This window comes from Balaenoptera ricei, chromosome 13 (genome assembly GCF_028023285.1).
Source record: "Balaenoptera ricei isolate mBalRic1 chromosome 13, mBalRic1.hap2, whole genome shotgun sequence".
NCBI lineage: Eukaryota > Metazoa > Chordata > Mammalia > Artiodactyla > Balaenopteridae > Balaenoptera > Balaenoptera ricei.
In genome coordinates, this window is record NC_082651.1 from 41,752,733 (window position 1) to 41,768,923 (window position 16,191).

A 16,191-nucleotide genomic window follows, 5' to 3' on the forward strand; every position below is an offset into this window, starting at 1 on the left:
GAAAATATATTGCATCTATAAAATGCAAAGAAGCAGAGAACAAGAAAGGTTAAAATTTTAAATATGATAATCAAAAATAAATACTGAATAGAAGTGGAAGTGCTAGAAGATAGAGTTGAAAAAAAATTGCCTTGAGAAGTTGAAAAAAAAAGGAGAAGGATAAAAAACAGAAGAGAGAAGAAAACTAAAGGATCAATTCAGGAAGTCTAAAATACTTAACTAAAGAAAAAGAACGGGAGTTCTCTGGTGGCCTAGTGGTTATTTCTGGGCTTTCACTGCTGTGGCCCGCATTCAATCCCTGTTCCAGATCACGCAAGCCACGTGGTGTGGCAAAACAAAAACAAAAACAAACAAACAAACAAAACAGGAACAAAAAAGAAAGAGGGCTTCCCTGGTGGCGCAGTGGTTAAGAATCCACCTGCCAATGCAGGGGACATGGGTTTGAGCCCTGGTCCGGGAAGATCCCACATGCCGCAGAGCAACTAAGCCTGTGTGCCACAACTACTGAGCCTGCGCTCTAGAACCTGCGAGCCACAGCTACTGAAGTCTGTGCACCTAGAGCTTGTGCTCCACAACAAAAGAAGCCACTGCAATGAGAAGCCCGCGCACCGCAACGAAGAGTAGCCCCCGCTCACTGCAACTAGAGAAAGCCCGCACGCAGCAACGAAGACCCAATGCAGCCAAAAATAAAATAAATAAATTTATTTTTAAAAAAAAAGAGAAAGAGAGAGAACATTTTAAATGGAAAGAAAAAAACTTATTGAAATAAATTTCACCAGACTAGGAAAAAAGAGGCCTCAGCTTGAAAGAGCCAAAACACAATAAATGGAAAAAAAGAACCACAGTAAGGTCACATAACCATAAAATTTCAGAATACCAGAGAGGAGTGTACCAGAAGAAGCATGCCAGAGAAATCAAGTGTAAGGGTAGAATAAAGACATTTCTGAGACACACAAGGACTTAGAAAATTTATCCTCTCTTAGAAAGTAACTGGACTAAGTGCTTCACCAAAGTGATTGAGTAAACCAAACCAGGATCCAAATAAAGGATCCAAACTAGGAGAGACGTGAAGGAAAGTCCCAGCTATGCACCAAATTGAGAGAACTTTATCTTCTCCCTTCAGTTCAAAATTCCATCTTGGCTATCATATTTTTAATTTCATAGAGCATTTTCTCCTTCTCTGATTGTTTCTTTCCATAGCATCCAATTCTTATTTCATGGGTGCACTCTCCTTTCCTATCTCTTTAAAGATCCTAATCTTTAGGTTGGTGCAAACCTAGAATCAGACCAGATCAGAGTATGAAGAATGAGATCTAACAAAAGGAAAGGCAAAAATCACATGATCATCTCAATAGACACAGAAAACACATTTGACAAAATTCAACATCCATTCATGATAAAAACTCTCATCAAAGTGGGTATAGAGGGAACATATCTCAACATCATAAAGGTCATTTATGACAAACTCACAGCCAGCAAAATACTCAATGCTGAAGAGCTGAAAGCCTCCCTGCTGAATTCAAGAACAAAATAAAGATGCCCACTCTCACCGCTTTTATTTAACAAAGTATTGGAAGTCCCAGCTATGGCCATCAGACAAAAAAAAAAAAAAGAAATAAAAGGTATCCAAATTGTAAGAGAAGAGGTAAAACTCACTATCTGCAGATGACATGATACTCTCTAGAGAACCCTAAAGTCTCCACACAAAAACTACTCGAACTAATAAATGATTTCAGCAAGGTAGCAGGATACAAGATTAATATACAGAAATCTGTTGCATTTCTATACACCAGTGATGAAATATCAGAAGGAGAAAGTAAAAAACAATCCCATTTAAAATCACATCAAGGGAAGAGATATGGGGATATATGTATATGTATAGCTGATTCACTTTGTTATAAAGCAGAAACTAACACACCATTGTAAAGCAATTATACTCCAATAAAGATGTTAAAAAATTAATTAATTAATTAATTAAATAAAATCACATCAAAAAAACACTAGGAATAAACTTAACCAAGGAGGTAAAAGACCTATACACTGAAAACTATAAAACACTGATAAAAGAAATGGAAAATGATTCAAAGAAATGGAAAAATATCTCATGCTTTTGAATTGAAAGAAGTAATATTGTTAAAATGGCCATATAATCCAAAGAAATCTACAGATTTAATGCAATCCCTATCAAAATACCCATGACATTTTCCACAGAACTAGAATAAATAATTCTAAAATTTATATGGGGACTTCCCTGGTGGCACAGTGGTTAAGAATCTGCCTGCCAGTGCAGGGGACACAGTTTTGAGCCCTGGTCCGGGAAGATCCCACATGCCGTGGAGCAACTAAGCCCATGAGCCACAACTACTGAGCCTGCACTCTAGAGCCTGTGAGCCACAACTACTGAGCCCGCATGCCACAACTACTGAAGCCCACACACCTACAGCCATGCTTCGTAACAAGAGAAGCCACTGCAATGAGAAGCCCACACACCTCAACGAAGAGTAGCCCCCCACTCGCCGCAACTAGAGAAAGCCCGTGTGCCGCAACAGAGATCCAATGCAGCCAAAAATAAATAAATAAATAAATAAATAAATTTATATTAAAAAATTTATATGGAATCACAAAATACTGAGAATTGCCAAAGCAAACCTGAGAGAAAAGAAAAAAGCTGGAGGCATAACCCTTCCAGACCTCAGACTACACACAACAAAGCTACAGTAATCAAAACAGCATGGTAATGGTACAAAAACAGAAACATAGATCAATGGAACAGAATAGAGAGCCAAGAAATAAGCCCATGCTCAACTAATCTATGACAACTAAGGCAAGAATATACAACGGAGAAAAGAGAGTCTCTTTAACAAGTGGTGCTGGGAAAGCTGTACAGCTATATGTAAAACAATGAAATTAGAACATTTTCTCATATACAAAAATAAACTCAGAATGGTTTAAAGATCTAAATGTAAGACATGACACTGTAAAACTCCTAGAAGAGAACATAGGTGAAACATTCTTTGACATAAATCACAGCAGTATTTTCATAGATCAGTCTCCCAAGGCAAAAGAAATAAAATAAAAAATAAAAAAATGGGACCTAATCAAACTTAAAAGCTTTTGCACAGCGAAAGAAACCATTAACAAAATGAAAAGATAACCTACGAAATGGGAGAAAATATTTGCAAATGATGCAACTAACAAGGGGTTAATATCCAAAATACATAAACAGCTCATATAGCTCAATATCAAAAAAAAACAAACAATCCAGTAAAAAAATGGGCAGAAGACCTAAATAGACATTTTTCCAAAGAAGATATACAGATGGCTGACAGGCACATGAAAAGATGCTCAACATTGCTAATTATTAGAGAAATGCAAATCAAAACCACAATGAGGTATCACCTCACATGGGTCAAAATGACTACCATCAAAAAGTCTACAAAGAAATGCCAAAGAGAATGTGGAGAAAAGGGGACACTTGTATACTGTTCATGGGAATGTAAACTGGTGTAGCCACTATGGAAAATGGTACGGAGGTCCTTTAAAACCTAAAAATAGAACTCATAAGATCCAGCAGTTTCATTCCTGGGTATATATCTGGAAAAAAAAGTGAACACTCTAACTCAAAAAGATACATGCACCCAATGTTCACAGTAGCATTATTTACAGTAGCCAAGATATGGAAGCAACCTAAGTGTCCATCAAGAGCCTATTGGCTTAAGAAATGTGATATATATATATTGGAATATTATTCAGCCATAAAACAGAATGAAATTTTGCCATTTGCAGCAACATGGATGGACCTAGAGAATATTACGCTTAGTGAAATAAGTCAGACAGAGAAACACAAATACTATATGTTATCACTTATATGTGGAAGTAATACAAATGAATCTATATACAAAACAGAAACAGACTCACAGACATAGAAAACAAATTTATGAGTATGGGATTAACACATACAAACTGCTATACATAAAATAGATAAAAACAAGGATTTACTGTATAGCACAGGGAATTATACTCAACAGTTTGTAATAAGCTATAATGGAATGTAATCTGCTAAATAAATAAAAAACAGGAAAAAAAGAATGAGGTCTAGAGAAAGGAAGTCTTAAGGAAAAAATGAAATTGACAGATTCCTGCATTTGTTTAATGCATCTGAGTAACTGGAAAAAATCAACCTTACATTAATAGAAAATTAAGTAAATGAAAGAAACAATCTTAGTTTATCTTTTGGCTGAAAGGCTAATCATATTTACCTAGTCATAATAATATGAAACCTCACTACTGATTTAACTAAATATTGAGATAAAAATCTCAATTGAGAGGATGGAAGAAGTCAAAATAGAATACAGAGAAAAGGAGCTAAATCCTCATCTTCATTTATTAGTTCTCAATTTATCAAAAAAGCCATTAAATCATTTAAATCAAGAAGTAGTTATAAAGTATACTTTTTAGAAAGACAGAGGTAAATACTACTAGGAAAAGTTGCATGAGTTGAAAGTAGTTGCCTCCCAGGAAATAAACAAGCACTCAAGAGGAATGTGTCCCACTTTTCTGTAGTAAAATTTTAAGAATCGATTTATTTTTTCAATGATATATATTATTACTTCGATGTTGAGGTAACATTTAAAAAATAATTTATTGGCTAATTAAACTGGAAGGTTTTACAATTCCTTACATCAGTACTCAGAGCGATTTCCTCTTCACTAAGCAAGAGAGTCTTGTACTCAATACCCCAACAACCATGAGGAAAATTCTTCTTTTAATTGTCTTTTCAATTTTTTCATCAAGGTGGGAATTCCCTGGTGGTCCAGCGGGTAAGACTCCATGCTCTCAATGCAGGGGGCCCAGGTTCGATTCCTGGTTGGGGAACTGGATCCCACATGCATGCCGCAGCTAAGGAGTCTGCATGCCGCAACTAAGAAGTCCGCATGCCTCAACTACGTAGGCTGCATGCCGCAATTATGAGCCTGTGTGCTGCAACAAAGACCCCACATGCCACAACTAAGACCCAGTGCAGCCTAAATAAATAAAATAAATGAACATTGTTAACAAAAAAACACAAAACAAAAAGAAGTTTTGATCGAGGTCCATTTTCTGTCTTTATTCTCTCTTTCTGTTCTGATCATTTTTTAGAAAAACACTTTTAGGGTCCTGAACCAAGATGGCAGAGTAGAAGGACGTGCACTCACTCCCTCTTGCGAGAACACCAGAATCACAACTAGGTGCTGGACAATCATCGACAGGAAGACACTGGAACTCACCAAAAAAGATACCCCACAAACAAAGACAAAGGAGAAGCCACAATGAGACAGTAGGAGGGGTGCAATCACAGTAAAATCAAATCCCATAACTGCTGGGTGGGTGACTTACAGACTGGAGAACACTTATACCACAGAAGTCCCCCCACTGGAGTGAAGGTTCTGAGCCCCACATCAGGCTTCCGAACCTGAGAGAATGGCAATGGGAGGAGGAATTCCTAGAGAATCAGACTTTGAAGTCTAGTGGGATTTGATTGCAGGACTTCGACAGGACTGGGGGAAACAGAGACTCCACTCTTGGAGGGCACACACAAAGTAATGTGCGCATCAGGACCCAGAGGAAGGAGCAGTGCCCCCAGGGGAGACTGAATCAGACCTACCTGCTAGTGTTGGAGGGTCTCCTGCAGAGGCAGGGGGTGGCTGTGGCTCACCATGAGGACAAGGACACTGGCAGCAGAGGTTGTGGGAAGTGCTCCTTGGTGTTAGACCTCCCAGAGTCCGCCATTAACCCAGCCAAAGAGCCCAGGTAGGCTCCAGTGTTGGGTTGCCTCAGGGAAAACAACCAACAGGGAAGGAACACAGCCCCACCCATCAGCAGTCAAGTGGATTAAAGTTTTACTGAGCTCTGCCCACCAGAGCAACAGCCAGCTCTACCCACCACCAGTCCCTCCCATCAGGAAACTTGCACAAGCCTCTTAGATAGCCTCATCCACCAGAGGGCAGACAGCAGAAGCAAGAAGAACTACAATCCTGCAGCCTGTGGAACAAAAACCACATTCACAGAAAGATAGACAAGGTGAAAAGGCAGAGGGCTATGTACCAGATGAAGGAACAAGATAAAACCCCAGAAAAACAACTAAATGAAGTGGAGATAGGCAACCTTCCAGAAAAAGAATTCAGAATAATGATAGTGAAGATGATCCAGGACCTCGGAAAAGGAATGGAGGCAAAGATCGAGAAGATGCAAGATATGTTTAACAAAGACATAGAAGAATTAAAGAACAAACAAACAGAGATGAACAATACAATAACTGAAATGAAAACTACACTAGAAGGAATCAATAGCAGAATAACTGATGCAGAAGAACGGATCAGTGACCTGGAAGACAGAATGGTGGAATTCACTGCTGTGGAACAGAATAAAGAAAAAAGAATGATAAGAAATGAAGACAGCCTAAGAGACCTCTGGGACAACATTAAACACAACAACATTCGCATTATAGGGGTCCCAGAAGGAGAAGAGAGAGAGAAAGGACCAGAGAAAATATTTGGAGAGATTATACCCGAAAACTTCCCTAACATGGGAAAGGAAATAGCCACCCAAGTCCAGGAAGTGCAGCGAGTCCCATACAGGATAAACCCAAGGAGAAACACGCCAAGACACATAGTAATCAAATTGGCAAAAATTAAAGACAAAGAAAAATTATTGAAAGCAGCAAGGGAAAAACGACAAATAACATACAAGGGAACTCCCATAAGGTGAACAGCTGATTTCTCAGCAGAAACTGTACAAGCCAGAAGGGAGTGGCATGATATACTTAAAGTGATGAAAGGGAAGAACCTACAACCAAGATTACTCTCCCTGGCAAGGATCTCATTCAGATTCGATGGAGAAATCAAAAGCTTTACAGACAAGCAAAAGCTAAGAGAGTTCAGCACCACCAAACCAGCTCTACAACAAATGCTAAAGGAACTTCTCTAAGTGGGAAACACAAGAGAAGAGAAGGACCTACAAAAACAGACCCAAAACAATTAAGAAAATGGTCATAGGAACATACATATCGATAATTACCTTAAACATGAATGGATTAAATGCTCCAACCAAAAGACACGGGCTTGCTGAATGGGTACAAAAACGAGACCCATCTATATGCTGTCTACAAGAGACCCACTTCAGACCTAGGGACACATACAAACTGAAAGTGAGGGATGAAAAAAGATATTCCATGCAAATGGAAATCAAAAGAAAGCTGGAGTAGCTATACTCATATCAGATAAAATAGACTTTAAAATAAAGAATGTTACAAGAGACAAGGAAGGACACTACATAATGATCAAGGGATCAATCCAAGAACAAGATATAACAATTATAAATATATATGCACCCAACATAGGGGCACCTCAATACATAAGGCAACTGCTAACAGCTATAAAAGAGGAAATCAACAATAATACAATAATAGTGAGGGACTTTAACACCTCACTTACATCAATGGACAGAGCATCCAAAATGAAAATAAATAAGGAAACAGAAGCTTTAAATGACACAAAAGACCAGATAGATTTAATTGATATTTATAGGACATTCCATCCAAAAACAGCAGATTACACTTTCTTCTCAAGTGTGCATGGAACATTCTCCAGGATAGATCACATCTTGGGTCACAAATCAAGCCTCAGTAAATTTAAGAAAATTGAAATCATATCAAGCATCTTTTCTGACCACAACACTATGAGATTAGAAATGAATTACAGGGGCTTCCCTGGTGGCGCGGTGGTTGAGAGTCTGTCTGCCAATGCAGGGGACACGGGTTCGAGCCCTGGTCTGGGAAGATCCCACATGCCGCGGAGCAACTAGGCCCATGAGCCACAACTACTGAGCCTGTGCGTCTGGAACCTGTGCTCCGCAACAAGAGAGGCCGCGACAGTGAGAGGCCAGCACACCGTGATGAAGAGTGGCCCCCACTTGCCGCAACTAGAGAAAGCCTTCACACAGAAACGAAGACCCAACACAGCCAAATTAATTAATTAATTAATTAATGAAAAAAAAATTTTTAAAAAAAGAAATGAATTACAGGGAAAAAAACGTAAAAAACACAAACACATGGAGGCTAAGCAATACGTTACTAAATAACCAAGAGATCACTGAAGAAATCAAAGAGGAAATCAAAAAATACCTAGAGACAAATGACAATGAAAACATGATGATCCAAAACCTATGGGATGCAGCAAAAGCAGCTCTAAGAGGGAAGTTTATAGCTATACAAGCCTACCTCAAGAAACAAGAAAAATCTCAAGTAAACAATCTAACCTTACACCTAAAGGAACTAGAGAAAGAAGAACAAACAAAACCCAAAGTTAGGAGAAGGAAAGAAATCATAAAGATCAGAGCAGAAATAAATGAAATAGAAACAAAGAAAACAATAGCAAAGATCAATAAAACTAAAAGCTGGTTCTTTGAGAAGATAAACAAAATTGATAAACCATTAGCCAGACTCATCAAGAAAAAGAGGGAGAGGAATCAAATCAATAAAATTAACAATGGAAAAGGAGAAGTTACAACAGACACCGCAGAAATACAAAACATCCTAAGAGACTACTACAAGCAACTCTATGCCAATAAAATGGACAACCTGGAAGAAATGGACAAATTCTTAGAAAGGTATAACCTTCCAAGACTGAACCAGGAAGAAATAGAAAATATGAACAGGGGCTTCCCTGGTGGTGCAGTGGTTGAGAATCTGCCTGCCAATGCAGGGGACACGGGTTCGAGCCCTGGTCTGGGAAGATCCCACATGCTGCAGAGCAACTGGGACCATGAGCCACAACTACTGAGCCTGTGCGTCTGGAGCCTGTGCTCCGCAACAAAAGAGGCCTCAACAGTGAGAGGCCCGCGCACCGCGATGAAGAGGGGCCCACGCTCGCCGCAACTGGAGAAAGCCCTCGCACGGAAACGAAGACCCAACACAGCCATAAATAAAATTAATTAATTAATTAAAATTAAAATCTTTTAAAAAAAGAAAATATGAACAGGCCAATCACAAGTAATGAAATTGAAACTGTGATTAAAAATCTTCCAACAAACAAAAGTCCAGGACCAGATGGCTTCACAGGTGAATTCTATCAAACATTCAGAGAAGAGCTAACACCCATCCTTCTCAAACTCTTCCAAAAAATTGCAGAGGAAGGAAGACTCCCAAACTCATTCTATGAGGCCACCATCACCCTGATACCAAAACCAGACAAAGATACTACAAAAAAAGAAAATTACAGACCAATATCACTGATGAATATAGATGCAAAAATCCTCAACAAAATACTAGCAAACAGAATCCAACAACACATTAAAAGGATCATACACCATGATCAAATGGGATTTCTCCCAGGGATGCAAGGATTTTTCAATATACACAAATCAATCAATGTGATACACCATATTAACAAATTGAAGAAGAAAAACCATATGATCATCTCAATAGATGCAGAAAAAGCTTTTGACAAAATTCAACACCCATTTATGATAAAAACTCTCCAGAAAGTGGGCATAGAGGGAACCTACCTCAACATAATAAAGGCCATATATGACAGACCCACAGCAAACATCATTCTCAATGGTGAAAAACTGAAAGCATTTCCTCTAAGATCAGGAACGAGACAAGGATGTCCACTCTCATCACTATTATTCAACATAGTTTTGGAAGTCCCAGCCACGGCAATCAGAGAAGAAAAAGAAATAAAGGAATACAAATTGGAAAAGAAGAAGTAAAACTGTCACTGTCTGCAGATGACATGATACTATACATAGAGAATCCTAAAGATGCCACCAGAAAGCTACTAGAGCTAATCAATGAATTTGGTAAAGTTGCAGGATACAAAATTAATGCACAGAAATCTCTTGCATTCCTATACACTAATGATGAAAAATACGAAAGAGAAATTAAGGAAACACTCCCATTTACCACTGCAACAAAAAGAGTAAAATACCTAGGAATAAACCTACCTAGGGAGACAAAAGACCTGTATGCAGAAAACTATAAGACATTGATGAAAGAAATTAAAGATGATACCAACAGATGGAGAGATATACCATGTTCTTGGATTGGTAGAATCAATATTGTGAAAATTATACTATAAACTATACTACCCAAAGCAATCTACAGATTCAATGCAATCCCTATGAAATTACCAATGGCATTTTTTACAGAATTAGAACAAAAAATCTTAAAAATTGCCTGGAGACACAAAAGACCCCGGATAGCCAAAGCAGTCTTGAGGGAAAAAAACGGAGCTGGAGGAATCAGACTCCTTGACTTCAGACTATACTACAAAGCTACAGTAATCAAGACAGTATGGTACTGGCACAAAAACAGAAACATAGATCAATGGAACAAGATAGAAAGCCCAGAGATAAACCCACACACCTATGGTCAACTAATCTATGACAAAGGAGGCAAGGATATGCAATGAAGAAAAGACAGTCTCTTCAATAAGTAGTGCTGGGAAAACTGGACAGCTACATGTAAAAGAATTAAATTAGAACACTCCCTAACACCATACACAAAAATAAACTCAAAATGGATTAGAGACCTAAATGTAAGACTGGACACTATAAAACTCTTAGAGGAAAACATAGGAAGAACACTCTTTGATATAAATCACAGCAAGATCTTTTTTGATCCACCTCCTAGAGTAATGGAAATAAAAACAAAAATAAACAAATGGGACCTAATGAAACTTCAAAGCTTTTGCACAGCAAAGGAAACCATAAACAAGATGAAAAGACAAACGTCAGAATGGGAGAAAATATTTGCAAATGAATCAACAGACAAAGGATTAATGTCCAAAATATATAAATAGGTCATGCAGCTCAATATAAAAAAACAAACAACCCAATCCAAAAATGGCCAGAAGACCTAAGTAGACATTTCTCCAAAGAAGACATACAGATCGCCAAGAAGCACATGAAAAGCTGCTCATCATCACTAATTATTAGAGAAATGCAAATCAAAACTACAATGAGGTATCATCTCACACCAGTTAGAATGGGCATCATTGGAAAATCTACAAACAACAAATGCTGGAGAGGGTGTGGAGAAAAGGGAACCCTCTTGCACTGTTGGTGGGAATGTAAATTGATACAGCCCCTATGGAGAACAGTATGGAGGTTCCTTAAAAAACTAAAAATAGAATTACCATATGATCCAGCAATCCCACTACTGGGCATATACCCAGAGAAAACCATAATTCAAAAAGACACATGAACCCCAATGTTCATTGCAGCACTATGTACAATAGCCAGGTCATGGAAGCAACCTAAATGCCCATCAACAGACGAATGGATAAAGAAGTTGTGGTACATATACACAATGGAATATTACTCAGCCATAAAAAGGAACGAAATTGGGTCATTTGTAGAGACATGGATGGATCTAGAGACTGTCATACAGAGTGAAGTAAGTCAGAAAGAGAAAAACAAATATCGTATATTAACGCATATATGTGGATCCTAGAAAAATGGTACAGATGAATCGGTTTGCAGGGCAGAAATTGAGACACAGAAGTAGAGAACAAACGTATGGACACCAAGGGGGAAAGCGGCGGGGTGGTGGGGGTGGTGGTGGGGTGAACTGGTAGATTGGGATTGACATGTATACACTGATGTGTATAAAATGGATGACTAATAAGAACCTGCTGTATAAAAAAATAAATAAAATAAAATTCAAAGAAAAAAAAGAAAAACACTTTTATTGAGGATACTCTGTATATACTGATACAAAAAGGTCTCTACGATACACTGTCAAGTGGAAAAAGCAATGGAAGAAAACTGCAAATATATCTAAGAAGGAGAAAATGTAAATCTATTTTGATATGGAAATGCATGAAATATCTCTGGAGGACAAGCAATAAACTGGTAATAATGACTACCCAGGGCAGGCAAATTGAAGGAATAGGAATTGAGGAGATGAAGAACAGGGGAAAGAGGGAGTCTTTCCATTGCATACTGTTTTTTAACTTTTTGATCTTTAACCCTGTGAAATGATTGCCTACCTGAAAATAATTTTTAAAAAGTTAAGTTATACCTCTTTATCCTGATGTAAAATTAAAATATAATAATTTTCAATATTTTGGGAAATAATGAAAATACAGAAAACAATACCCCCAAATCCCATCTCTCCAGAGATAAAACATTTTGATGTACATACAGTGCAATCTTATCACATATTTTGAACTTGCACACTTACTGCCAACCTGAGAGCCTACTTGCCAGTCTTTTAATCCTCACAACAGTAAATCTACTAACCTATAATAAGATTATAGAGGCTCAAATAAAATAAAAAGAGTAAACCTTGTGGATAAGCAGGGATACTTGAAAACTCCCCATTCATCTCTAGATAGTCAATGATTATTTCAGAGATAGAATGGTTTCAGTGCCTAGATATGTGAATATAGCCTTTCCTTTTTCCTTCTTGCAGTCTAGCACTATACTATGCAGAAGAATTTCTCTCAAAGTGGCAAGCCTGAATCAAGTATTATCTTCACTACAATTCAATCTTTTTATACTTCTTTGACCCAAAATGGGATAATATTCATAAATTTAAAGAAGTTGTTCTTTTTTACCCTGATATTATGACCATTTTCTCATTTTGTCAAGTTTCTTCCACAACATGATTTGTAATTGTTGTATAGATTTACAGCATGATTTGTAATGGTTGTATAGATTTACATTGTATTAATATATAGTATGAATTATTATATTCTATGATTTAAATTATTTTACCATTTCCCTTTTTAGGGACAATTAGTTTTTTCAAAGTTCCATCATCATAAACAACATTGCAACAAACATCCAGTAACTGACCCTGTGTACATATCCATTCCTTAGAATAAGGAATTTATTCCTTAGAATAAATTCCCAGAAGTGGAATTGCTGGGTCAGATGTATCTAAAATATTAAAGAATTTTCATAAGTATGAGTGATATGCCTTCCAAAAACCTAATTAACTCTTAATGGGAAAGAAAATAAAAGGTACTTAGGGGAAATGACAAAGGATGCTTTACTAACTCGATCTGTGTAAATCCCCAAATCTCAAACTGCAAAATTTTGCTCATGTAACATGTCAAAAATTCAAAAAGAAGTTGACAGGCTTGACATCAAATCACAGCTCTTACATGAATGCTGCAAAGAAAATCTTGAGGCCTCAAAGAGAGATCTCTATGATAAACTCTTCTAGGAATGACACATCACTGAGAGATGACAGAAAGACTTAAGTTCTCAAAATCTTCCAACTTACTGCCATTAAAAAACTTCAGCATTTAATGTTAGTTATTGTAATATTCAAAATTATTATAGCATTTTATCATCACATCCCTTTCTTTTTTTAAATAAATTTATTTATTTTATTTTTGGCTGCATTAGGTCTTCATTGCTGCGTGCCGGCTTTCTCTAGTTGCAGCAAGTGGGGGCTACTATTCGTTGCGGTGCGCGGGCTTCTCATTGCAGTGGCTTCTCTTGTTGCAGAGCACAGGCTCTAGGCACGTGGGCTTCAGTAGTTGTGGCTCGCGGGCTCTAGAGCGCAGGCTCAGTAGTTGTGGTGCATGGGCTTAGTTGCTCCATCATGTGGGATCCTCCCGGACCAGGGATGGAACCCGTGTCCCCTGCATTGGCAGGCGGATTCTTAACCACTGCACCACCAGGGAAGTCCCAACATCCCTTTCTTTAAGGAGAAAATGCTGTAATAGTCTAAGCTGGTGCTGACGTTTCAATGGAGAAAAATAACATTTTTTAATAAGCCCCCAGTCTCCCAAATTGCATACTCAACACTATTAACACCATTCCGAATTTGGAACCTGGGTATTTAGCTGTGGGTGCAACAGGCCTAAGTAAATTAGGAAAAAAGTAATCTTTCAAAATTGATGATTCAAACAATATACATTATTTTTTCTGTATTTGGCAAAATTTCTTTAACGAAAGATAGTGGTATTACCATAAAATAATAAAGCTTAAAACTTATTATTTAAGAAACAAGTGTCACTGTTGCATTCTGATGACTACAACTGACATCAAAAATTATTTTGGGGTGAGATACAGCATAGTATACAATTCTAGAAATCATAATGAACATAATGTAACTTTTTTCAAAAAGAGCAATCCCCAACAAATTCTTTAAACCATTCTATTCTCATAGATCAGTACTAAATAAGTTTTCCTGGCCACCACAAAATGTCCCCAGAAGCCAAAGGTAAAGGTTCACTACACTTACAGCTCCCTCAACTCCCCTCCCTAAAATACACTTAAAGTTCAGATAAGAAGTCACTCAGAATCCGGACAACTATGGGCGGCCAAACACAATCCAAGTACTTTAAGCATATGCAAAAAAAAGATTTACAGAAAAGATAAATTAAGGGTTCTTTTTGATTTTACAAGAGAATCCACAGAAGCTTTCGCAATTTTAAAGGGTGTTTAAAGGGCTTACACTTTTCCTAATTACTGAATAAAAGAGAGAGGTATTTCTATTTTCCAACTCCCTAATAGGAACAAAAATTTCAGTATTCGCCAATCTCCAACATGCCCTCATTTTTAAAAATCCACAATCTGAATCTCGGAAGGAGGCAGTCTAAATTCCAGCACTTTTTTCTCAAGCCAGCAATCCCTTTTCCTCATCCTTACGGGCTAAGAAATAAGCATTCCTTTTTGATTCAAACTAACCCACGGGGGCTTGGAAAAGGGCAAAGCCGACTGAAACAATGCCACCAGAACTTGGACCCGGAAACCAGCGCCGAGAAGCATGACACGCGTTCTGCAAAATGTGTTTCATTCTGTTCACTCCCGGCCCCCATCAACTCGCAACAAAAGCCACAGAGATTGGGAGAGGGCAGTACAGTACTGGTATTGGATTGTCAGAGCAATTCACTTAATTGCTGTAAGGACCGGAGACAGACTCAGGCCACAAAGGTGAAAAGAAAGAGCCGATGCTGCTACGAAGTGCCCCCCAGACTGAGACTTGAGCAGTGTCGTAACAGGTGTGCAGCTCGGCTTCCTGGGGACTCTTGGAACACGCAGACCGCTGCGATCAACAGCCGGGCGGCCGTCCGCTCCTGGGGGACAGACCCGAGTCCGCAGCCGAGGGGGGCTGCGAGGCGTGGCCGATTTCCCTCCGCTATCCAGTGGGAGCCGGGAGGGGGCGCACGCTCTTTTTACCCCATTCCAAAATCTGGAGCCTGGGTATGCGGTTGCGGGTGAAAACAAGCCTAAGCAAACTGGGGGGGAAATCCCTCAAAAATGATGGCTCCAAAAAAAAAAAAAAAAGATTGATGACTCAAAACGGTACGCAGGGTTTCTTTCTTTTATTTTTCTGTACTTTGAGACGCATGGTTTCTTTCCTTTGTTGTTTTGTACTTTGAGAAATTCCTTTAATGAAAGAAACGTATTACTCTAAGAAAAGAAAGCTCAAAACGTGTTACTTAGAAAACAAAAGTGTCAGTGTTGCCTTTAAACGACTACCTTGATATCAAACACTATTTTTGGCTGAAATACAGCATATTATGCAATTCTACGGTGTAAATTTTTAAAAGAGAAATCTTTAGAAAGAGCTTGAGTTCATCCGAGCTATTTCATTGACTTCAAGCGAAACTTAGGCTCTCTGGCGACCCCTCCTCACCCCACCCCGACTCCAATACCCCGCAGTGCAACGATTATTTACATAATCGGAATCTCCTAAGACCTGCCCGGGCAGCGCCGCGTCCACGGAGCCTGTCCAGATCCGAGAAGAGTTACTGGGACAGCGAAGTCGAGTGACAAGTGCCCGTGAGGCGTTCCACTGCTAGCCGACCGGCTGGGCGCCTCCGCAAACACAACTTGCTTAGCGCTAAAGACGAGACGACTGGAGAGTGACAGTCACCGGGTGGAGTGGGGTGCGGGGTCCAAACCCTGCGACGCGACAATGCCTTGGCTCGGACCCTGCCGGCCCGCTCGCCCCTGCCTACCTACCCACTGCCAATTGCCCCGGAGCACAGAAAGGGGCGGGGAGCCCAGGAAGCGCTCACCGCTTCAGCGAGTCCGCAACCGGCGGCGCCGCGGCAGTCGCGGAGACGTAGCTCGGCGCCGCGGCCCCAGCTGCCGCCCGGTTTGTAGCCCCGGCAGGAACGCGGTGCCGGGGCATTGCCGGAGGCGCTCCTGCAGCATCCGCGCAGCTCTCCGCGCTCCGCG

At 39.2% G+C, this 16,191-nt stretch overlaps 1 protein-coding gene across 4 annotated transcripts in view; it reads right to left on the bottom strand.

Annotated features, from left to right (window-relative positions):
* The window catches only part of ZNF638 (zinc finger protein 638), a 147,739-nt gene extending 131,559 nt beyond the window's left edge, over positions 1-16,180 (bottom strand). For 2 of the 4 annotated variants that reach the window (XM_059943020.1, XM_059943018.1), the window contains exon 1: positions 16,029-16,180. In XM_059943020.1, coding sequence (XP_059799003.1) covers positions 16,029-16,144 — 116 coding nt within the window. In that variant the 5' untranslated portion in view covers positions 16,145-16,180. The remainder of the gene's footprint in view (positions 1-16,028) is intronic. The other 2 variants (XM_059943017.1, XM_059943016.1) reach the window with 1 other exon arrangement.
* Between the last annotated feature and the right edge of the window lie 11 nt (positions 16,181-16,191).